This window comes from Diplotaxodon limnothrissa, linkage group LG23, assembly GCF_057381915.1.
Source record: "Diplotaxodon limnothrissa isolate DT_005_m linkage group LG23, D_limnothrissa_male_GT1.1, whole genome shotgun sequence".
In the NCBI taxonomy this organism is placed as follows: Eukaryota; Metazoa; Chordata; class Actinopteri; order Cichliformes; family Cichlidae; genus Diplotaxodon; species Diplotaxodon limnothrissa.
The window spans coordinates 12,379,831-12,404,988 of record NC_140617.1 but is presented as its reverse complement, the minus strand read 5'-3'; the positions used below and the strand labels follow the sequence as shown (position 1 = coordinate 12,404,988).

General features: G+C 42.2%; 1 protein-coding gene across 7 annotated transcripts in view; it reads right to left on the bottom strand.

Moving 5' to 3' along the window:
• Positions 1-25,158, bottom strand: part of celf5a (cugbp, Elav-like family member 5a) — a 190,233-nt gene that overhangs the window by 67,771 nt on the left and 97,304 nt on the right. For 4 of the 7 annotated variants that reach the window (XM_085348868.1, XM_085348869.1, XM_085348865.1 and 1 more), the window contains exon 3: positions 12,636-12,684. In XM_085348868.1, the coding sequence (XP_085204994.1) occupies positions 12,636-12,684 (49 nt within the window). Of the gene's footprint in view, positions 1-10,923; positions 10,932-12,629; positions 12,685-25,158 lie in introns of all 7 variants that reach the window. The other 3 variants (XM_085348867.1, XM_085348862.1, XM_085348866.1) reach the window with 2 other exon arrangements.

Here is a 25,158-nt window from a genome sequence, read left to right as displayed (position 1 = left end):
TGTGTCTCTGCCGCTGTACATTACTTCTCTGCAGTTGTAGGTCACATTCGTTTCATACTGAGCTCTCTGTTGACTGCTTTCAGCTTTTCATGTTCTGTTTGTGGGCTCGTGTGATAAGAATGGAAAAGGGCAATTTGCACGGCGGTGAAGAGAGCTCAACCCACCGCCACTTAAGGCAACATGAGAAAGAAAAAAAAAAAAAAAGCATATTAAGGAAACATCTTCATCAGTTTGAAAACATGTGCTGCAAATGTGCACGAGTCAAGCAACAAAGACGCACAGCCAAAAACAGAAATGCGTAGACCCAACACATGTGACACGTAGCACGCTTCACAAACCTAAAAAGCCACAAAGGATTGAACAACAAGCATTTCCCAGCTGGGTTTCGCACTTTTTCTGTCGTGTGCAAGCATGTCTGCTGCTGTATTTGCCTATTAACAGGAGAGTTTGCATGCAATTTCCTCACAGTAAATATAACCATGTATGAATATATGAATGAATCGTATTAAAATACTGCAAAAGTGGCCACTTTAACGAGTAAATCATGCTACGAACAATATATGTTTTATTAGGTATAAACCAGAGGTGTGGACTCGAGTCACATGACTTGGACTCGAGTCAGACTCGAGTCATTAATTTTATGACTTTAGACTTGACTTGAAAAAATGTTCTAAGACTTGTGACTTGACTTGGACTTTTACACCAATGACTTGGGACTTGAATTGGACTTGAACCGGTTTACTTGAAAAGACTTGATATTTTACCCCAAATATAAAATTTAACATGCATATTATATGGAGATTGAAAATGTGACGTCATTCACGGGTAGAACCGCAAAGGATTCTGGGAACTCGTGGCAAGCGGTACTAGCGCACGCAGGCTTTCAATTAAAATCAGTCACACAGCGATAAAAAGAAACACAAAAATGTCAAGAAGCTGTTGTATTATTAACTGCAATAGCCGGTCGCATGACAGCCACGGGAAGCCGACGGGTAAAGAGATCGGTTGTTATCGGATTACGTTGTTGAAGAGAAATTGTTCGAGCCATGTTTCCGAAGTAACAAAGAGGCGACTGGATTGCAGCCATTCAAAGATCAAATATAACGTCCCAGAACACTCCAGCTCACAGGTTAGTCTGCTCCAAGCATTTACACGAAGGTCAGTCTGCTGTTGTAGTTAATGCGTCATTTTTCTTAACATAATTGGTGATATAGGTTACAAGCAAGTCTGGCGCTGAACAGAAATTGTGGCGCTATGCTCCTTTATTTATTGTGCATAAATAGTAAATTGTCCTGACACAATATTGCGTTTCGCTTCTGTTATTATGGTACACTGACAAAAACACATACTTTTATTCACAGGATAAAACAGGTTTTTTGTATCACTAATTGCCCAGTACGATTACAGCATACAATATTGTTGTCACTGCTACATTTCTGTGATGCTACCAGAAATGATTTCCACTACTAATTAATTACCGTTGAGCTCAAAGGTTATATTAATAAACGGTTAACGAATGTGTATTTATGACGACGATTTGTGAGACTGGTAAACTTATGATACGTACGATGGTCTTTCGTTCTACACGGTGCATTTCAAGGTCCTGCACCCATCTGTCGGTAAACTGTACCTGGGCTTGTTGCAGTGACCGGAAGTTACTAAACTTCATGAGTGTATGCACTCACTCCAAGAACCGTATAATTATAAATATGCATATAAATATGCTAAGATGAGATAGCTGACTTCATCTAACTAGCAAATGTTTTCCAGGCTACGTTGGTGATACAGTTTTTTTTAATGTGTATGATATTTTTGTCATGCGATTTTAAAGCTGGTCCTACAACCGCATCCAAGAATAACATGCAGCTTATCTCAGAACTGTCGGTGAAAATTATTCTTGGAGCTAAGTTTAATTGAGCTGCATTTTAAAGAGGTGCAATTTCACAATTTGTGTATATTTTCTACGTTCACTATTTTGTATGTGTTGAGAAAAACACAGATTTTAAAATTACATGGTCTAATATTTACATTTAGCATATAACTGCAACATTATTTTTTCGTTTGTTTTTTTTAACGACTCGAAAGGACTTGAAATTCAAAGTTTCAGACTTGTGACTTGACTCGGACTTTTACACCAGTGACTTGAGACTCGACTCTGACTTGCCTGACATTACTTGAGACTTGACTTGAGACTTGAGGATAAAGACTTGAGACTTACTTGAGACTTGCAAAACAATGACTTGGTCCCACCTCTGGTATAAACACTATGGCAAATATTGTTTTTTTGATTTTTATTTAAAGGCAGGCTCACTTTGTTTATATTTTAATTAGATGGCACAAATAAAATCCTGTTTCCACTGTCATGCAGGGATCCCATTTCTCCATATAAATAATTCAGATTGTACACGCTGGCAGGCCAAGAATAGATTCCTAAAATAACACAAGGCAGGAGGGATGGAGGAAGGTGGGTTGTAGAAAGGAGTAAGGCCGAAGGGGCTGACAGTCAGTGAGACTGGGACTTTGGCATCCCTGAGCACCTCAACCTCCACTCCTTCTTGACCTGAGAAAGGAGGCAGCTGTTGATATAATTACTGTATTAGCCATAACTACACCCACCATGGAACCAAAAGATGCCATCTTCCTGTCTCATACCTGGATTTAACATGTTCACCATGCCATCCCCTGCTCCCCTCGCTGTCAGGCTGGTCTTGCTAAACAGAGCTGTCATATATTAAGAGACCCTTTCAGATTAGGATGCCAAATAGCCTTGCAAAACATCTCTTGCTCCAACAGTCAAAGTAGTGCTTCAAGGTTTCACTTTAACATTCAGGAATCAATCCATGTTTCCAATCCAGCATATTAGGCTGATGTGTGCCAGCAGTCCATGCAGGCAGCTGTCCAGAGCCTTTCCCTAAAGCACATTGTGCCTGCACTGCTTCCCGATTCCCTGATAACATTAATGCCAGACAGATGTCGCTGAACTAGTCCACACATTTTCTTAATATCAGAGTTGGAGGCTGGCCTCCTTTCTTAGCCCCTGCTGAATTTCCTGAAAATCTCCCATGGCTTTTAAGAGCACTACAGTATTGACCCACAATATCTTCCACATCAACAACAGTCGAGCCATTCCTCTCCCTAATGGTAAGAAAATCAATAGGTGACGAATGGATTTATTTGTATTTCAAGCAAGTTTTTGTCATATTTTTGTTTTGTTTTTCTGACAAGTTTATTGCTGCAGGGGATGCGGAGCACAGGAGGATAGAGTTTGCAATATAGTCATGAACAAAAAAGGAGAAGGAAACAGATCTGTGGACCTCTATCAGCTGTTGTCATTCGACAACCGGTAACATCATTTCCAGATGGGATCTCTTCCTTATCACAACACTGCTTTGCTTCTGTCATTAGCCCAACTCAGAAGCTAATCTAGAATGAAAAGACAGTTTGACCGTCAGATCTCGCCCAATAACCCTCTCCACCATCAAAGCGTTCTTTGAAGTTCACATTCCCTAAAATTGGTGTCAGGTCAGAGCTTTAGCAGCCAAAGGTAGAGCAGTCATATGAAAGCTTGTTCCTCTCTCTGCTCACAGCGTTCACTAGTGCAGCCTTTAGAAAGGGACGTTCTTCACGTTTATTGCAAAAAGGCAATCAGGATGGCCTGGATTTGGATTTGGCCACAGGATGAACCAAAGTCTCTGGGGCTATGTTCAAGAACTTTTTTATATGGAGTCCCATTCGCCAGTCATCCCTGACAATGCCAGTTCGCCTGATAGACTCATCATTGAGCTGGGGCCAGGGGAGAAGTCAAAAGAGTGTGGAAGAAGAAGGCTAAAGGGAAGAAAAGGAAAACAAAGCACACTTTGGGGGATAGTATAAACCTTGTACAAATATCAGTGCAAGATCTAAGGGATCAAGTGAGAGAAGAGAAATATAGTAAGGGTTTTGTTTTTTGTGTGTTTTTATCTCATTTATTTATTTATTTTGAAGAAATAAAGGAGAAAAAAACAAATCTTACATGATGAGCTGCCACGGTCAGGCCATGGCAGTTTGAGCATAACCACGTGTACACTTAAGGCAGCGGTGTCGAATACACACATGAATACTTATGAATAATGTTAAAACACCTTCTTCCTCGGCGTATCAAACCAAAGGTTACCCCAATCATCTTTTCAGCTGCAGCAGTTTTACAGCCCCAGAATCACTGCTTCTCTCTCCATTAGCTCTGCACTTGTTTGACTGGCACATGGGTGGGAAGAGGGTGAATAGAGAGTGGGCGGGTGGGTAATCACACGACTGTGTGTCACAGTGCGTGCATGCTCACTATTTGTCGTTTCAGCAGGTGAAACGGGAAAGGCAGGTGAGATGTGGCTGGGCCTAATTTAAAAGCCTCTTTACGGTGCCCACTGAACCAATGTTGGCATTCACTAATGGTGCATCACAAGAATGTTATCCAATGCTATTCCTCCTTGTCCTTATGTCCTGTGTCCTTGTCTGATGTCGCTGCTTTAATAGCTCCCAGAGCTGAAGTCACAGACAATATAGGCATAACAAAACAGTAATGAATTTTATGCTAATTTAATATTCCACTAAAAACTGTATTTTTTGACCTAATCGCGCTTTAATCCACTGCGCCCGTATCCGTGCCTGAATCATTTGGTTGGAGCAAGTGTCCTTTCCAGTCTAGTGGTACCATGGCGCAGTGATTTAAGTGAAGTGACTGACAGTGAGAGAGACAGAGGGTGCTACGAGAGGCTAATGGAGTTAAAATACTGAGATGAAGAGATAGAGGGAACGAGCGACTGGAGGGACAGACGTGGAAAGCTAGCGGAGTTACAGGTATTGTAATGAAGATCTAATTTGGTTTTCTCAGTAACTTTGTTTCATGTTTTGCTAACTTTATGAACCTGCGTCTGGTTTATACTTTGCAGAGTCTAAACATCCTCCAAAATCTAATCTTGTTTTCACACATCAAGCATAATGTGTAAAACTTTGATTTTAGATTTAAAAACAAATATTAAAATACACGAGCTGACATTTTTATTCATCTGGAAGTGGCATATTGTTACATTCAATTTCCCCACGCAAAAGTGCTCGTCTAACGCTCTCAGAGTGAAATTGTACTGATGTACAATTAGAGTGACAGGACTGCATATATTTTGACTTCTCTTTAATACTGACTGAAAAGGCATTTTCTTTGTGTTCATATCCTGAGGTAGAAGATGCTCTTGTTTTCTTGTTTCCTGTCTCTTTCTTTGTCATCACTTTTTTTCTTTTTTTGCCTTGGCATTTTTCTCTTATGCGCTCCCATTTTCTTTGTCACTCCTATTTTTTTTTGAACAGGTTACTGTCAATGTATAATAACCTAAAATAAAAAATAAATATGTCCTACATACAAAGCACATTTGAAAATAATGCAAATGTGTAAACACTTCATGAATGTAAACAGGTTAATTTAGACGCTTAAGAAATGTAATGTAAAATATGATTTGTGTCCAACTATTTATTTGTACACTTGCGGTTTGTGTGGATTTAAATGGGCCAATTTCGGTTGCTCATACACAATTGTTGTTTCCCTTCTGTCGGTTTTTCTTTACCGCAAAGCTCCTAATAGGCTTTTTCCTCTCTCGGTGAACAAACAGGACATTTTCTTTCCACATGGAGTGCATGGGAGCAAAGGTCTCACAAAATTAGGGCACCGAATTCAGGGCTGGGAAGAGGCCAGCCTGCAAAGAAAGGAGAGCAAATCTTACTCCACTGTCGGGGAGAAAAATATCAAAACATCTAAGAGCGCTACCCCAAAAATCTGCTGCTAAAAGCAATCGCTCGTCCGCTGTTGGGTTGTGTACCGACTTGTTTACTTCAGTCCACATCGTAACTAACTCAATTTAACTCAAAACAAACCGGACAGCAAAACCTGCATCCGTGATGTATTAGTGTTACGTGCGCAAATGTGAACAAATTTCCCTGCATGCATTCGTCTCCGGTCTGCTTTAATCTCCTCCCATCTGCTAGTGGACCTCCTCTCCCTGTTCCTCTCCCTCCCGCGCCCCCGCCTGATCTGCCAAGTCTGACCTCACTGTGTATATGTGTACGTGTAGGTGACTGTGTGAGCGAGAGTGTGTGTGGGTTACTTGATGAGCCCGATTCCTTATGAAGTGGTGTCATTAAAGCCGAGAGAAGAAGCAAACGGGTGATTGCAGTGATTTGGCAAAGGTTGCAAAGACTCTGCCGTCCAATCAGAGCCTTTGCCTGGCCTCCTCCAGCTCCACTGCAATCACAGAGCAGCAAGTCCGCGGAGAGCAGGCACACACTTATGCTCACACAAATCGACACATCAGTTTATCAGCCGCAGGTACGGGCTTGGCATTGCTATTATCACTATACAACCAGAAGATCTCACGTCAGGTGTTCATAGAGATCTCCTAATAGGGAATATGTTTGGTCATACCTATTAAAAATGTAATGTAATGATAAACAGGTTAATGCAGAATGTTCTTAGGTGAAAGGAAGTGAGATGATGAGGTCTAAATGAGGCAAACCCTAAAAAAGTCAGTTTTCTTATTTGAGTTTGTGTCACTGAAAGTGTTTGCCTTGCAAGCCTTGTTAAGCTAGTGTGTAAGCATGCATGAGCTTCCACAAAGACTTAATTTATCAAAGTCCACATTTAGAGTATATTGCAAAGAGAACGAATCAAATTTGCGCATAAGTCTTGCAAGAAATTGTGCAAAATGATGTTGTGTCCAGATGAAATTTTTCGGAATAATTTAAAGTTAAGTATTGCTAAAGATAATCATTTTTTTCTTTTTTAGTGACAGTGACACAAATGATTATGGTATGTATTATACTTTAAATAAATATTGACCCTGAACTGTTGTATATTATCTAGAGTTCCAGTGTTTTCAAAGGGCACTGAGGGAAAAGAACACAGAAGAAGGAGGGGCGTCAAAGAGAGAGAAAAAAGGGAGAATGAAATACAAAGTGTAGAGAATTGAGTACTAAATTGACCTGGGGTCTGTCTGTCCCCAAAGAGGTGGAGTTGCTGTAATGAGAATGGCATACCAGATGCATACGAGGGCCGTCTCTTCCCTCTCCTCATCCCTCTCTCAAAGAAGACAAGTTTGTTTCTCAAGGTGATTGTTGCAGTGATAAGGGAGAGGGTGTTATTAAGGGTGACAGCGAAGGGGCTGAGAGGCAGTGGCTGACTGGATAACCTTGTCCCCATCCCCGCCTCGCTTCCTTCTTCATGAGCATCTCCACCACCGGCCTGCCTGCTCGTCTGAACGCAATCTGCTGGCTGGAATTACCTCCCGGCCCCAGGAAAACTAAACATGATTTCTGACCTTTCCTTTCTGTGTTCAACAGTAACCTTTGCTGATCCGCCCACGCTACAAGACCAATGCAACGAGCAAAGGACGAAAAGGAGGGGATTTTTTTATTTATTTATTTTTTTTAAGGAGCGCAAGGATGAATGTGTGTTTAGCTGAATTTATGTATGCATGAATATTTATGGGCAAGTACAAAGTGTAGACGAAATACCTGAAGCATGAAACACTTGTACAATCAAAAAAACACTGCAGTAAAAACTACTAAGGTGTTTCAGTGTTCACGTTCTCTTTTTTTTAAGTTTGCGATGTGTTATACTGCAAAAGTCTTCCTGGTATTTTGTCCACTGTCTGTAAGCTGATGCTGCTTCTGCGTATGCTGACCGAGTATCACAGAAGCTGCCACTATAGTGTGTTTGCCTCGGGAAAAAAAAAGAGCACAAGCTAGTGTGTTTGCAGAAATACTGTATCTTTCAACTGGCTAAATTCATTACATCATCACTCTGAGCTCTTGTTGTTCTTTGCCTTGTCAGCAAGTTTTGCATTGGTATTATCATTAGTAGTTTGTAAGATAAGGCTAATTGATCTCCACCTACCCAGTGTATTAGTGAATTGTTGTGCTACTCCTTCCACTGACTCTGCATAACTCCTACAGCCTCAGCACAATCTGACCCACAGGAGCAAAGCACATCCCTATAGAAATTATTTCATCATCTCTCTCTCTCTCTGTTGCTCTCCTGCCTTCTCTCTCCTTGTCTGTCATTCGTAAACCCAATTCACCCCACCCCTCCCCTTCAAAACAGCCCAGTTCGTGCTGATGTGAGGGTAAATGTAAGAGCTTACGGGCAGAGTGACCTGAGCATCCCAGGCAGACTCGGTGGAGTTAGCTGACTGAACTCTTGGTGAGCAAAGGCCTGTGTATCAGTATTGTTTGTGTAAGAGCACCAGAGGGGATTTGGACAAGGAGTTTGAGCTCTGAATGTGTGACCCAGAGCTGGCTTTACTATTGGATTAGCTCACCCTGATCCCCACAACCTCTGAACATACTCCCTAGTATTTCAAGATCTCTCCATTTATGCCCAGCCAAGCACATTGTGACCAGTAATCTATAGTTTTCGTCTCTCCAAAGGGAGAAGATATACTGTTCAGCTTTTTTGCTTTGCCCCTATCGTTCCTCCCTCCATCTCACTGGTTTAGCCATACTTTTCTCTATTTTGCACTCGGTCTGTGTGCGTGCGTATGTGTTTGTGTGTCTCTCCCACTTTCTATATCTCAGAACAAATTCCTATTGTCCACCTCTCTATTTTTGCTGTTTCTTTTTTTTTTTTCCAACCGATTGCTCTTGCTCTAACTACCTCTTTCTCCTTCATTCCTCCTCGCTTTTCTAAAGGGGATCAGTAGAGCTTAGAGGCCTTCCTGTTGGTTCATTACTAAGCTCCTCTGACACAGAGAACTTGTCTCTCTAGTAAAAAGGGAGAAGAAGAAGAGCACAGACCACTGTGTTGTCTTTTATACCACATAAAAAAAAACCTGAGCACAGAACAGCAACGTTGCATGTACCCTGCAGTCTCAATCTAGATTTCTAATCTTTCTCCGCACTCCCTTATCTTCACTTTCCATTTTACTTCTTTCCTCTTGTTCTGGTTCTATCCTCCTCTCTCTTCTTGTTCCGTCACATCTCAGTGACCTGCAGCAAACCTTTTCATTGTCCTTCAGTTTGAGTAAACATAAAAACGAAATGCAATGCTGCTGCTGGGCCCACAATATAAAACACAGCTCATGAAAGGAAAACAGACCCGTGCCACTCAGCATATGTGCGCACCGTATGAGTCTACGTGTAAATATGTAACCTATAGTGGGCATGTCTCTTTGTGTGCGTATGTGTTCCTATTATCATCCAAATCCGACTTCCCACTGAGTGCGTGCTCGCGTGAGAGAGAAAGTGTGTATGTGCGTTAGAGCTGCATGGGTATGTATGAATTCGCCTGTTTGTCCTCTCTGTGTGGGTGTGCGTGTGGGCGGCAGGCCTGCCTTGAAAATGCCAGAGCCTGTTTCTAATCCAGGCCTCCTCAGTGGGCTGTAGCTCTAGCTGTGCCAGGCAGGCCTGCTGCAACACCAACAGAGCCCCAGCTGACAGCTCGCCTGCTCCTCTTTCTGCTTTCTGGATAATATTTGAGCTTAAAACTTTAACAGTAGGTTAAGCTGGAAAATACAAAGAGCCACAGAGGAATACAAAAATGCAGCACTTGCACAGAAATATCATTTAGCCCGTGAGCAGAATGGATCTTTAAAAAAAGCCTGATACAAAAGACAAAATCAAATGAAATGACAGTCTACAAAGGAAGGAAACACTAAGGGGCAGGCGGTAATGATGGAACGCTAAAAGACGAGCTGCTGGTAAAAGGTTTAGGATGAAATCAAAGTGGTTAAAGCTGATTTATCTTGCCTAAGAACGCCAAACTCTCTAAGGAGGGACTGAACAGCCTTTCAAAAATGAAATATCAGCAGCAGACAGTGCCAGTCATCAGTGCCATGTGTGATGGAAAATCAATCTATTTCATATCAGAGACCTGCGAGGAGAAAATGAGAGAGACAGGTCCCTGCTGCCTCCTTGCTGTGCCTCTTTAAACGTCTCCCCAACAGAAACATCCCAGAACGATCTGCGTCATCGGTGACGGAGACGTTCACAGCGCTGGTGGCTCAATGTGTAACGGCTGCTGTTCTGCTAGATTAGGTAGGTGATTGGCCATTAATATTCATTTCACAGTGTGTCTTTGTTAGGCGGCAGCAGGGGCTGACAGTGTTTGGATGGATTTACTCTACCATATATATTTCCTTTAGTTCTATAGTGCAGTGCAGTTTCCTGATATGGATTCTGTCAAGCTACCTATTGGCCGAGTCTTCTCCAATTCTCATAAATTTGCTGTAAATATCAAACAAAAGTGAACGCTCCATAAAAAGGTAAAAAAGGCAATGCTCAGTTTTGCTCAGGTATCCAAGAGTCATCAAATATTGAGTGGAATTAGGAGAATATGTTCTACCTTATTCCTGTGTGAGGTCATTTCAGTTTTTACTGCAATAATAATCAGGGATAGTGCGCTGTGCTCGCCTGGGCCTGTCTGGGCTTAATAACAGCAGAGAGTTGCTCCCACTGAAGCGGAGGTCCAGCAGGCATAAAACCACAGTAACAGGTCTTTCCCTCATGGATGGAAACCTAGTGCAGGTGATCTGAACTGTCCTCCTCATAATGAGATTAAGGGACTAATTAGGATGACTGTGTGTTTTAGTGTGACTGTGTGCACTGAGGAATATATGCCCCCTATCGGACTAGCGGCGTGGCCCCTGAGAGAGCAGGCCACGCTGAGTCTGTCCCTCGTGTCCCTCCCTCCACTGCACTAAGAGCCTAATTAATATTTTTGCATCCGCTCTGCAGTACACTGGGTTGATTTATACTCTAGAAGTTACTGATCTGGACGGTGAAGGCAGGCAGATAAGCACAAAAAACAAATAATAATAATATTGAAGGTAGTTAAATTTAGCAATGATTACTGAGAAAATCAGAATTACAGCGAATAAGATGCTAAAGCTTGTGAAAGTAGGGCACAACACAGGCTATTAGCTAACATAAATGATCTTTGCCAATAATTACAAAGGAAAGAATTCAGGACAGCAGACTAGAAGAAGAAGAGCAGATTTTAAAATGACAGTCAGATCGTTCCCCTCCCCACAAACTACGTCTCCCTGCTTTCACTTCTGTCTTAACCTGTTAAAGTCACGCTTGTGTTTGATTGCCCCTGTGGTGGCACTCTGACCTGTTCATTTAAGATGATGTGCGACTCTCAGGTCTGTTCCAGCACTCATTTGTTCCTCAGCGGGGTCCCCACGGCCAGCCACTAAGAAGACCCCATACTGACCAAAGTGCCCTGGGAGCTCTAAACCCAGCTACTCACAACCAAGTAAAGAGACAGCTGAGTGTCATTGTTAATGTGGACACACAGCACCACAATGGCAAAATCAATGGAGCTATAGGGGACATCAATCTTGACAGCACAAGACCCTTGTGCTTGTCTCACCACTCCTGTAAATGTTTTAGAGAAAGAGGGAGGATGGCATAGAAAGAAAGAAAGAATGAAAGAAAGACAGAAAGAAAGAAAGAACGAACGAATGAAAGCATGGGGGACTGACAGTGATCTTTATTGGCCTTTCCTCCATTCATCTCAAGGGGTTATGCTGTCCTTTGAAGATTGTGCATGTGACAGGCAGCCAAGTGGCCAGCAATCCTAATTCACCCAAAACAGGCAGGGGTTTTTAGGTAAAGCCTCAGAAGTGCTGCACAGCAGCTGCACACATTTGGCATCATTTTTGCATTTTCTCTGCCTCTGTTTTAACCATCCAAACCTCTCTCTTTGCACCAGGATGACAAATACTGAACAGCATCCCTCCTTTAAATAACAAAAAGGAACTTGCTTTGTTACGTGGTGACACGAGATGAGATGCACACCAAATAATAACAGTGAGGTTTTGTTGTTTCTGCCACTGACTTGAAGGATGCCTCTGCATCCCATTAACATATATGCAGAGAGACAGTGAGTACATAAAAGCCTCCAAATATGGGAGAGATCAAAGAGGACAGAATTAAGGCCAAATAATGAGGATCTTGGCATGATCCCTGCACATTTATTGATTGTTTGGCAAGCTGAACAAGCTTCTGCTCCATTTTTCCTGTCTATACTATTTAGTCTTGTGATTCAAATGCACAAGATCAAGCAGTGTGGGTTTTAACAGGATCTTTGCAATGGCTACGGTTCCAGTACTGATTCTAATAACTATCTAAATTACAGTGTAATAATAATGTGTTCACAACAGGAAACAGGGAAAGAGAGATGGGCAGAGCTCACCACATCAGTGAAACATTCTTTAATCAAAAAAAGCATACGCATGAGAGATTAATCCATAAATCCAGTATTTGAATTATTATCAGTAAAAGACAACAAAAAATTACAAATTGCTGCAAACCTAGTGACATGTAGTCAAGTCAAGATTACATCAAACTTCCTGTTTGATGTCACCCAGTCTTTTAAATCTACTCTCACATAATTTGGTTACGTTTTGTTGAAATTGCTCCCATACTGAATAGAAGTGCAACAACAAGAAGGAAAGGGAAGTGGGATAGGACAAAAGAAGAGTGTTATTATTATTGCATTTGGAGCAGTGGAACAGATGAGATCAGAGGGGAAGAAATGAAGAGAATTAGCCTAGATAAGGCAGATGAAATAAAAGGATGTGAATAAATGATGAAGAAAAGAAGACAACTACCTCCACGGCTCTCGCTGTCAGCTGGTTTCACCTGGATGGGGCGAGTCATCTGGAAGAGAGAAAAGAAAGAGTGTCAGCGAGGTTAGAGGTGGCGACTTGGGCCGGCGTTGCTACAACAGAAGGCCACAAACCAGGGATGTCAAGCTCCCATATGAATAGCTACTCTGCAATACTGATCAAAGTGCCGTGGCTGCGGAGGCAACCTAAACACCATCATACAGCTGAGTCAACTTGATACTGTAGTGTTTCTGGAGCTGGCTACTTAGTGAAAACAAAACAATCTAAGCTCCCATTTACACACACACACACACCCAATCCTATTTGGGATTTTTCATGGCGGCTGCATGGAGAAGTTGAAGGGCTGCATATGTGTGTCTAAGTGAGAGAGACCAAGGCAGTCCTAATAAAAGTGAATCCAGCCACAGGAGGAGAGATCAATGCAGGCCTATTGATCCAGGCCCTTGGGCTGTGGAGAGTGTCTGGCTGGGAAGGATTCTCTGGTTAGAAGGCTCACTCTAATCCACTGGACCCTGATAAGAATGGCATTGCCTGGATTAGATGCCTCTGTCATCACAGCCTTTGTGTCACGCTCTCCTCCTTCCCCAATCTTACCTCCTTCTTTTTTCATTATTGTTGTTCAAGCTGAACAGTTTTGCCCGACTTTGGCAGATTTGTTTGGAAGAAGGGTGAAAGATGTAACTATGATTCCCAAAATGTTCGTTACAGCAGCAGCTGTTTTTAAATTGAATATATGAGTCTTACATGCTGGTTATACACCCACCTGTGCATATGATATGTATATGTACGGCAGCAGAGCGTAAAGCTCATAAGATGATTTATCTGCACACGTCAAAATGCCAGCATCACACCCTACTTTGACTGAGGCAACAACTGTGAGAACAAAAAGACTGGATTAAAAAAATGAGACCACAAATAGCCCAAACATGTAACAAGATTACTGGAATATAAAAGCAACCTCTTGAACCATTTGTAGCTGCTTTTTAAGACCACTTGTCATTCTTGGTGTTGCAGTCAAATGACTAAGAAACCGCCATGCGCTGATATTTTTATAGCCAGATATGTATATTTTGAACCATCGTCCTGTCATGTATCTTTTTCCCCCCCGTTCAATTCCAGAACAGGGCTGAAAAGGTCAGATTTAAAGACAGGGCAGTCCACTAAAAGCATGACATGTTCAAGGAGAAACACCATAATGGGATTTTAAAATGTCTTAATAACATGCTGATATATGGGGCAGAGGCCCAGGCCCGATTCATTAAGTGCTAAACGTATCCATTTTCACCTTGAGGAACTGAGTAACCTTCCCTAGCTGAAATTATTCCATAAATTTACCCATCGTAAATAATAACTAGAACTAGCTAAGACTTTGTAGGAAAACAGAGAGGATGTTATCCTTGTGAAGGTTGTGGTTTCAGCTCCTCGTGTCTTGGGTGGCTCCTCTCCCTCTCCCTATCCATCTACAAGTGCTTTCTTTTCCTTGTATAACACGAGCAAAGTAGCACTACGGTATGCTAATGCCAAGCCACGGGGTACACTGCTCCACAGCGTGTTCAGATAGATTACAGAGTCAACCGCAATACTATCGCACACGTTCAAAGCAACCTCCGAGACAGAAACACCTCTGAAACGGGGAAAGAAACAGCCGCAAGACAAATTCACAGATAACTTAACAACCCTCGGCTCCTTCGCAACAACACAGGAAATCTTTGAATTTGCCTTTGACGTGTCAAACGGACAAAAGACGCTTCGATCCTGCCAGTTGATTTTTGTTCAAATGCATGATGGAGGAGGCCAAATCCACGGCTGTGGCTCTACAATGCTATGATCTCAGCCATCTCTACAGGGTGCCTGTGTGTGGGAGGCAGTTCTCTAAAGCTAGTTACTGTTCAGCCTCCAACATGCCAGCTTAATGGTCTATTTATTTGCCCGAGAGCAATGCATTATGGTCCAGAACAGTCACAGCTGATGGCTCTCAGTTTGTTAAATTTCCCTTGAACACATAAAGAAAATCGTGTAATTCCAGCAGAAATTAAGTGCAAATTGTACACCCGTACTATTAGCCTGCTCACACATGCACAGACAAGGTAACTTAAGTTAAATTTATTAAGTACTGGTGTTGCCAAGGAAACCATTAATTAACTCGGCTACTTTAGGGCATTTTTTTCTCACTATGCCCTTTAACAACTGGAGCTCGCAGATTATTGACATGCTAATAAAGAATGAAACAATAACTGATTCTTTTCTCGCTTTTATCTATTAATAAATATTTGGGAATGATCAAGTGAGAGCCTCGAATGAAAATACCAGACAAAAAAAATAGGTGAGATTTTGGAAAACGACAAGAAGAAATGGAGAAAGTCGTAAGAGAAGCACAGCGCCGAAGGGAGAAAGAGAGTGAAGGAAAAAGATGCCTGCAGCTCTTAGATAAGATTGCCTCTCTGCTGAGTGCCATATCTGCTGCTCTGACTCCACTTTCCTGCCTTTCACTTTCAAACACACTGTGAAAAATCCCCAAAAAGACAAAACAAAGAGGTAAAAAAAAAGCACCTGCATTATACAAACACTGTATATTTACAGCACAAATTAACCACCTGCCTCCCTAGGCTACCCTCTGCTCAAATGTACTGTTTGCATATTTGTGGGACATCAATTATAATTGGCAAAACGATGAAAATGCATTTTGAATGTGAATAAATACTGGGAGAGAAACTCGCTATATCTATATGTCTGATATTGTGGAGCACAAATAATTTGTCTCTTGTATTCATTTTTTTTCTAAATTTGTTCATTATTATTTGCATCACCGGATCTACAAGGGGAACCAACCACATACTGCATTAATCAAGATTTTGATTTATTTAATGGGTTTTGTATCTCCCACAGAATCATTGTTATACTAATTTCATCATTATGTAAAAATACATTTGCGGTAAAATAAAAGTTTGATGCATGTGCCTTCTGTCCTAAACATGTTTTTTTTAAACTGTGTGGAAGAAAAGATGGGGACTTTCTTCTTTCTTTACATTACTTATTCTGAATCTTAAAGGTTATTACAAGGAGATTGTGAAAGTAAACTGATCGTGTTTGACTGAAGCCAATAAATAAGCTTCAATCAGTTGCTTCACGATCTTCAAACTAGCTAACATTCTTTGAATTCCACCTCGAGCGAAAAGAGTTTCTGGTTTTCCCAGTAAGCGCCCTGGTCTTTCTCCATTTCCCATTCCACACACTGTGTTGCTCTAAGGGCTTTGACAAATCTATATGCTTTCATTGAACCGCCTCATTTGCCCAGTTAAGCCCGCAGTCAGTTGAATTAAAGCTTTTAACACTAGTATGTTGCTGTTTTATGAGAAGGGTCAGATGGAAACCCCGGGGCTTGCAGAACATAATGTAGTGTGCACTATGCCTGGAATATACACACTCAGCCAGCTGGTTTGTCTCTGTTCATTAGTCTACAAGACTGATGGTCAGCTATCTCTTTACATATACTGTTACAAAGTGATACACATATCCAAGTACCATATGACACTTTTTTAACCTGGTAAAATGGCACCTAACACAGGTGTGGTTTCTGTTTAAGCAATCCCTAACCACCTCTGGGATCGAGCCATTCGAGTGTCTGATTTTATATTTCACCACAAAAGTCAAAGGATGTGTAGTTGTGGATTTTGTCAGCCAGGTGTGGTGGATTTCAAGTCTACTGCTGGCACTATCTGTGACAGGAGGAAGTTCATAACTAGAGTTTAGCAGGATTGAGCAGTACAAAGTCCCATTCTTTAAATGGTGAAACCCCAGAGACGGCCAGTGGAGAGACAATAACGCAAGACCTGGTGCGATTCCAAGTGCAAATTTTGAACTTTCATATTTATGAAAAGAGATACACGTAAAGATGAACAGTAAACAGAAATAAAACTGCAGTAAATCCCGTCTTGTTTTTTAAAAAGCCAATTCCTCAGTAGAAGCAGTCCTTTAGAAACAGTTATCCAACAGCTCTTACTTACAGGGCTGCAATAAAATAACTCTAACAGCCATATAATATGTGTGATGTCTTCTGGCTTTCGTTCCAGTTTAATATAGAGTAATGTTTGTTCTGGGATCATTAATACGCATTAGTGGGCCATCAGAGCTCATAGTGCTGCACTGCTCAGTAACAGGAGCATAAACAGCCCCCTTCCGACTGGGCCGTCTCAGCTGATATAATTAATATTTCCAATTATTGATCTGAGGGAGTGCTGAGTGGTGACTGTCCGGGGGCCCCGGCTCTAGCTAATAAATCTGTACTGTATACAGTAGGAAGGAGAGCGTAGAGAGGAAGAGAGCATGACAGCAGAGAGCCTTTGTGTAATGTTTTACACTTTAAAAGTGCTTCGTTGCAATCACAATAGTAATAAATTATGTGCATTTTTGTTTTGGTTAAGTTTTGTTTTTATGCTGTAGCATTCTTGGGGGAAGCACTTTGTCATGTTTATCTTGAAAGGTGTAATACAAATTAGATTTTACTTATTAAAAAAGTGAAAGCCCTGCTTCTTGTCACCAACCATTAGCACAAGTTCTTGATATATTCCCATTACCGTGGGCCTATAACACAATGTATGTGATTTCAAATACATTAGATGTTGGATGTTAGCAAGTATGGACCCAAATATAAAGTTCATGAGTGTAGCAAACAAAATGAATATTTGAATGAAAGATAAGAATCACTTATTAAGTCCAGGAACAAAACAATACAAAGACACCAGAGATAGCCACAGAAAGAACACAAGGGCAAAAAGCCAGACCGCCAGCTGACAGAGACAACACTACCTACATACAAAAATGTGATTGGGTGCAGGCGAAAACAGCCAAACGCAGGGGAAACTCATTACCAAAATAAAACAGGAAATGAACTCAGTCATCAATCATAGCAATCCGGTCGTTAAGTGATGACGTGACGAATCCTACTTCCAGGCCTAAAGTAGTCTGCGTTTAATATGGCTTTTGTGTTGTTAATATGTTTAATGTTTTGTATTTTCTTCTATTTAATCTCAAAAAGCTCCTAAAAACAGTCAGTGATCACTGTTGACCTCCCTCGGCTTTTATTACCGCTAATCATTTATTTAAGCTCAGTTTTTAAAACCTTAGGATGTAACTACAGCCCAGCCCATGCAGCAGTATATGAATGACTAACCTCGTATTGTGGATAGATTATCTCAGTTGTTCTCCTGGCTGAAGTTTGGTCCTTTTACAGCATCCTGCCATGCGATTACATTTGTTCCTGACCACCGAGAACACTCAAGTTAACTTTTATCGAGTGAAAAAAAAGTTAGCTTGTTTATATTATGCTAACATACAGTGGGGCAAAAAAGTATTTAGTCAGCCACCGATTGTGCAAGTTCCCCCACTTAAAATGATGACAGAGGTCAGTAATTTGCACCAGAGGTACACTTCAACTGTGAGAGACAGAATTTGAAAAAAAAATCCATGAATCCACATGGTAGGATTTGTAAAGAATTTATTCGTAAATTAGGGTGGAAAATAAGTATTTGGTCACCTCAAACATGGAAAATCTCTGGCTCTCACAGACCTGTAACGTCTTCTGTAAGAAGCTTTTCTGTCCCCCACTCGTTACCTGTATGAATGGCACCTGTTTGAACTCATCATCTGTATAAAAGACACCTGTCCACAGCCTCAAACAGTCAGACTCCAAACTCCGCCATGGCCAAGACCAAAGAGCTTTCGAAGGACACCAGGAAAAGTATTGTAGACCTGCACCAGACTGGGAAGAGTGAATCTACAATAGGCAAGCAGCTTGGTGTGAAAAAATCAACTGTGGGAGCAATCATCAGAAAATGGAAGACATACAAGACCACTGATAATCTCCCTTGATCTGGGGCTCCACGCAAGATCTCATCCCGTGGGGTCAAAATGATCATGAGAACGGTGAGCAAAGATCCCAGAACCACACGGGGGGACCTGGTGAAAGACCTGCAGAGAGCTGGGACCAAAGTAACAAAGGTCACCATCAGTAACACACTACAACGGCAGGGAATCAAATCCCGCAGTGCCAGACGTGTTCCGCTGCTGAAGCCAGTGCATGTCCAGGCCCGTCTGAAGTTTGCCAGAGAGCACATGGATGATACAGCAGAGGATTGGGAGAATGTCATGTGGTCAGATGAAACCAAAGTAGAACTTTTTGGTATAAACTCAACTCGTCGTGTTTGGAGGAAGAAGAATACTGAGTTGCATCCCAAGAACACCATACCTACTGTAAAGCATGGGGGTGGAAACATCATGCTATGGGGCTGTTTTTCTGCCAAGGGGACAGGACGACTGATCCGTGTTAAGGACAGAATAAATGGGGCCATGTATCGTGAGATTTTGAGCCAAAACCTCCTTCCATCAGTGAGAACTTTGAAGATGAAACGAGGCTGGGTCTTCCAATATGACAATGATCCAAAACACACCGCCCGGGCAACAAAGGAGTGGCTCCGTAAGAAGCATTTGAAGGTCCTGGAGTGGCCTAGCCAGTCTCCAGACCTCAACCCCATAGAAAATCTGTGGCGGGAGTTGAAAGTCCGTGTTGCTCGGCGACAGCCCCAAAACATCACTGCTCTCGAGAAGATCTGCATGGAGGAATGGGCCAAAATACCAGCTACTGTGTGTGCAAACCTGGTAAAGACCTATAGTAAACGTTTGACCTCTGTTATTGCCAACAAAGGTTATGTTACAAAGTATTGAGTTGTATTTTTGTTATTGACCAAATACTTATTTTCCACCCTGATTTACGAATAAATTCTTTACAAATCTTACCATGTGAATTCATGGATTTTTTTTTCACATTCTGTCTCTCACAGTTGAAGTGTACCTCTGGTGCAAATTACTGACCTCTGTCATCATTTTAAGTGGGGGAACTTGCACAATCGGTGGCTGACTAAATACTTTTTTGCCCCACTGTAGCTGTGTCGCTAGCGATCACATAGCACATCATTATATACCAGCTAGCCAAACTTCAGTAACCCTACAAACGTCACTGCTGTTTAGCTTTCTGTTTTCATTTATGTTGGAAGTGAAAACAGAGCTGTACGTTTTAATTTGTTTCCAAAACCCCGCAGTCAGGACATGCTATATTGTATTTAGATAGAAGCTAGCGAGCTAACTTCCTGCTAACTTCTAACTCCGTTAAATGTCATAAATTCTGTTTTCATGGATGCCTGGATGTTAAACTCAATTGTTACACCTGGTAGAGCAGAACGCTGATCATTTTATTAAAGATGAAAGACTTAAGACAGTTTTTCAACTCTCAGTAATGCCATAGTGATCGTTTGATATATGGACCGGCAGCGGAGTTTAGGCCCAGACACGGCTAGTGACGTCAGACTTAACGACCGGATTAAATAAAAACAGTTAAATAAACAGAATTTCATGCATGGGTTTATATTCATGTGCATTTAACTAATAACTACACTTTTGAATAAATGAGGCGTTGCTGCCTACACTATACTCATCCTGTATTGCTCGTGCGTGAATGCTCACATGTGTTTGAATGCATGAGGGAGAATGTTTGTGCAAATGATTTATAATTTAGCCATATGTGGAAATGTGCTGGCAGCAGCAGTGTGGTGGTCCTGATAAGAAGCATCAGTCAGTGCTGAGAAGATGGCAGCCACTATAAGCTTTGGGATTCCTATCAGAAGCAAAAGGATTTTAAGCTCGAGGCACTGACATGGACTGACAGACACCTGCAGACCTCAGCTAGTCGGTATCAGATTTGTAAGCAAGAAAAGTTCTACTCCATAAATCTACATTCACTTTGAATAGAAATAAGACACAGGCTTTATTATGATTTTCTTGCAGGATTTCATGTGTGGAGGTGCACTCAAAGATAAACATGTATACTGCTGCTCAGAGTGCAATTTGTTTTTACTCTGTACTTATGCTGTATGATTAAGTGTTACTTTTTTACAAAGGCTGAACAACTTATATTGGAACTAAATTGTTAATATCCATCTGTTACACTGAATGCTTCTTCTTGTAATACACCAATTAGCAATGAAGCCACAGCTAACTCACGAACATGTGCAATCTGTAGTACCATAACCACTAGCACCACTACAACATCTCTGATTAAGACCATTAGACCTTCTGTTGTCTGATGCCATCCAAGTTCCTGTTTATTTCTTCCCCCAAAACACTAACTGCCTCCCAGAAACAGCCTGAAGTCCATCTACCGAATGCTTTCCAAAAGACTTTCCAACCCTCTCTATTATCATAGCTTTAGTAGCTGAAGTGGTTGGCCAGCTGTCTGCCTGCTACAGCCCTCATTACACAGACAACAGAACTCGGCTCTCATCAAGATTTCATGAAGGTGAATGTCACACATCAGAACTACCTCATTTGTGGCACCCCATGACTCAGCAGACACGCATGGCGTGGATGTGTTGGTTCTGATCAGACTCTTTATTACTTCTGTAAAGAGTCTAATTAGCCCAAAATACCATATAAAAATCTCACCATCCACCTCTGAGTTTCCTTATTACTATTCAAACCCTCTGCACAAGCATGCTCGCTTTCACACCACGCTTGTCCGTCTAGTTGATTATGGCTTCCTGCCTTGTGGAGTATAAGCTCTCTAACAGTATTTGTATGAGAGACTCTGAGTCCTACAAGACTTGTGCACTGGACTTGGGTATGTGGGTGATAGAAACAGTGTGCAATCATGAGGGGGAGTAGATAGGGGGATTGAGCTAATGCCTAAATCCTGTCCTACTGAGCCTGTAGCGGGGCGTCCAAGAGATAAAGAGAAACAGAAGGGGAGAAAAGTAAGAGACCCAGGGAGATGGAAAGACAGGGGGAGGAAAAGGATCTTAGAGAAATGACAGAAAAGCAAAAACGAATGAAAAGATGAGTGAGAAGATGGAGAGATTGCGAGAGAAGAGTGGGGCGGGAGGGTGTTTAAAAACAGAAAAGAGAAACATTTTTTTCATGTCCCACCCCGCCTTCTCCTACACGTCCTGACTTATGAGCCACACTTTGGTTATCAGAGGAAGGGCATCAGTCCCAGACATCTTTGGCATGGCTGCTTTTCTAGCCCAGAGAGCTATTGACATGGTGTGTTACTGTAATGCGTGAAGCAGTGGGAGACTCATTGTAAATCTGTGTCAACAAATGCTGGAGCAGCAGCAAGCTCAATCTCTCCCTCTCTCGCTCGCTCGCTCTCTCTCTCTGCCTTGCTTTGCCTCTCTCTTGCATTTACCAACCTATCTAATGAATCTTATCTGCACAGCACACTGGAGGCTTAAGCTTTTGGTGGGCTCACATCTCTCCCACACACACAGACAGAATCCCTCTCTTTTTTATTCTGCTCGCTGTTTCATGTGGTTTACTCTCTTCAGTTCATTTTGAGGAACTGTCCTTAGAAAGATAAGATCGCGACGACAGACCCAACCCGGTGGCTTCAGAAGGGCGACATCATGCCAATCCCAGCATGCGCCACAGAAAGGGTCCGGAGTGAGAGGAAGTAGTGGAATGATGGAGGATATGTGCCGTGACAGAATTACAGATCTGGACTTGTGTGAGGCTTTAATGCTTAAAGGTGCCCTTATGCACCGATGCCATGTTTCCTATCTGGCCACAGCTTTGATATTTGCTTTGAAGATTACATCTTTCCTGACCATCAGTGAGTTACAGCTAAGGTAGTGATGTAGATAATCACATCCTGGATGCTCACATGCAAGCACATTACTACACATGCACTTCAATTTAGATCATATGGTGTTACGTCCAGCAGAATTTTCATTAATAACAATAAAAAACAAAATAACTGTCTTGTTCATACTTTCATTTAATTAGGTGTTATTGATTATTATGTTATTGATTTATTGATATGGAGAGACAGCAAAAACTACTTGAAGCAGCCCCGGTCATGTGTTGGATTTGCTGCTGTTACTTCTCCCTCAGCCCTGTCCCTGCTTTCATAGCGTTTGGCATGTCTGTGCTATGTTTCAGGCAATGAAACAGACACTGAATATCTGCTCTTGAAGCCATGACTTTATTCTGAAAACATTTAGGTTTGTTAATGGAAGCCTAAATGTACCAAATATGTTATGGCATCTGTGTTCTGCAAATCTCGCAAATGCACCTATCCATCCAATTGCACGCACACACATGCACACACATGCACACACATGCACACACACATCCTGAGCTGCATGTTTCCTGCATGTTTCCTTTACCCTCTGTGTTGAGCCCAGAATGCTCCTGCTGCTGTCACAGCAACTCCAGGATTGTGACAGATTACGGCCTGCTGCTCTGACCAATAGGTGCCAAAAAGTGTTGTCTGCCCACTGACTCATAATTCTTGGCATACCTATGCCGAGTTGACGTTTCTTTAATGGTCCCAAGACCTCCAGTAGGAATCTTGTCCTGAGCACTATGATTGCCTATTAGAAATTCACCAGCACCTGCATTTTTCCTCCACTCCCTATGCTACCCTTCACAGAAAAAGAGGGGAACAGCAGAAGGTGAAGCCAGAGGAGGATAGAGATAGATGGAAGGAGGGATTTAGACAGGGACAGCGCCAAGCATGTTGGCTTTGCTTTGGAGAAAGGTGTGAGAGGAGCCAGAAACAGTGAGACAGGCTAAAAAATAGAACCTGGAAATGAAACAGACCAATGAACAAACCCAATCTACAAATGAAGAGAGCTTAATAAGACTTTCTTTAACTGATTTTGTTTTCAGAAGAATCTTAGTACATCCTCCTTTAACTTTCACTGCACACATTCTTTCAGTATAAATGCCCTCCTGCCTGAATCCTGAGGGTTTCTCTGATGAACCATAGTAAGTCTCCTCTGGTCTTCTCTCAGTATGATGCAATGGTTATTAACGATAGAATGATCAACCATTTGCAACTGAATAGGATTCTTATCAAGTTAGTAAAATCTCAACTGGGCACAGTTGCCTGGTACATGTGTATGTTTTTGTGTTAGTCCATCAAAGGCCGGATTGTGACAAGGAGCCAGAACTCGCAGGATCGACATAGATCCAGCCTGCTCTGTCCATCTGCTCCAAGCTTCATTCCCAGCATATCAATACCCCGTGTTTCACACACACGCATGCACACACACAGCACTCTGTCACCTGCGACTTCTCCTGGTCCCATCACTCTCCCACCATTCCAGCCCTTGGCTGCAAAGCCTGCTTATGTTTCATCCTGACACTTAGAGAAAATCCTTGCTTGTCTATAAGCGCATTCAGCACCACACAAAGGGAACGGGCCTGTCTTCTAGCCTCTCTCGCCTCCTCCTCCTTTCCCTCCTCCCCTCAAGTCTGAGGCTACAACACGGTGAAATTGTTTGCTAAATAAACACAAAGACCCCTCTCACTGTGTCAGCTTCAACCTTAGGGGGCCAGACAAGCAGCACACTGGCCTGACCTCTCGCCATTTCTCCAAATCTGCAGCAAACACACTCTGACGAAGTGAGAACAAGAAGCACTGGAGCGGAAAACACATTGGAAGTGTCTTTGCCAACTCCCACTCCTCACTGCCTCCTAAGGCCTTGTGTGGCTTATTTCAATGGTAAGCTTTGAAGTGGGTGAGTAAATGGAGTTTGGGGCAGTGTTCAGCATGTGTGCCTGCGTCTAAATTCTGTCAAAATTTTGGACGCTGCGGGAATAAAATAAATTTTGTCATTTTCTGTACACAGTTTAGAAAGAGGCATAGATTCAGGTTTAAAGACAAGGAGGTGCTGCAGGGGAAAGTTGCACTGCAGAGTGAGCTGTGGCTTGGAACCAAGGATGAGGGATTTGTGTTTTCCAACACATAGACGAATATGTTCTTTGAGGCTATGGGTAGTTATCACAACAGCTAAAAAAGTGACGAGGGCTCCAAGTGTTTTTTTGTCCAGACTGGCCCAGTGCATTACATTCATTCTTTGGGTATTGCTTTTGTTCTTTCGTTTCCTTAAACTGCACTGAAACCCAGTGAAAGACCTATGAAACAAAGCACACGTCTGTGTATTGCACATTATTTCAGAATATCATTAACCCCAATCTCCAATGCAAACAACTGTGAAGGATTTGCCCCAGAATCACAAGAACTGTAAATTCTGCCAAAGATTCGAGCTAAACTGACACAGATATTTAGGGTTTTCTTTCCAGCCACGAGTACACCTTCCAAACAGCTAGATGCTGCCTGAGGTGTGACACCTAGACAATTCCTCCTTTGGTGGAGGGTCACCAAAAATCTCCCTTTCTTTTCTCCTTCCCCTGGTCTGCCCCCCTACTCTGTGCTGCCCTGTGTGGGGGAGTCTTCCCTGCAGGTTCGCTGCTGTGTCCCTGTCCCTAGTTCTCTGGGGTGGGTGCAACTTAATCTTCCAGGGTTGGTGCGGGTGCTAGGGGTAGGGGTTGCTGTGTGACTGGTTGTCCTGTGCCACTGGGGGTATGCATCTAGGTTGTGCTGGCTGGTGTCCTTTTTGGACAATGCTAAAAAAATTAACAATGCAGAGTGTCTAACTGGCCATTAAAT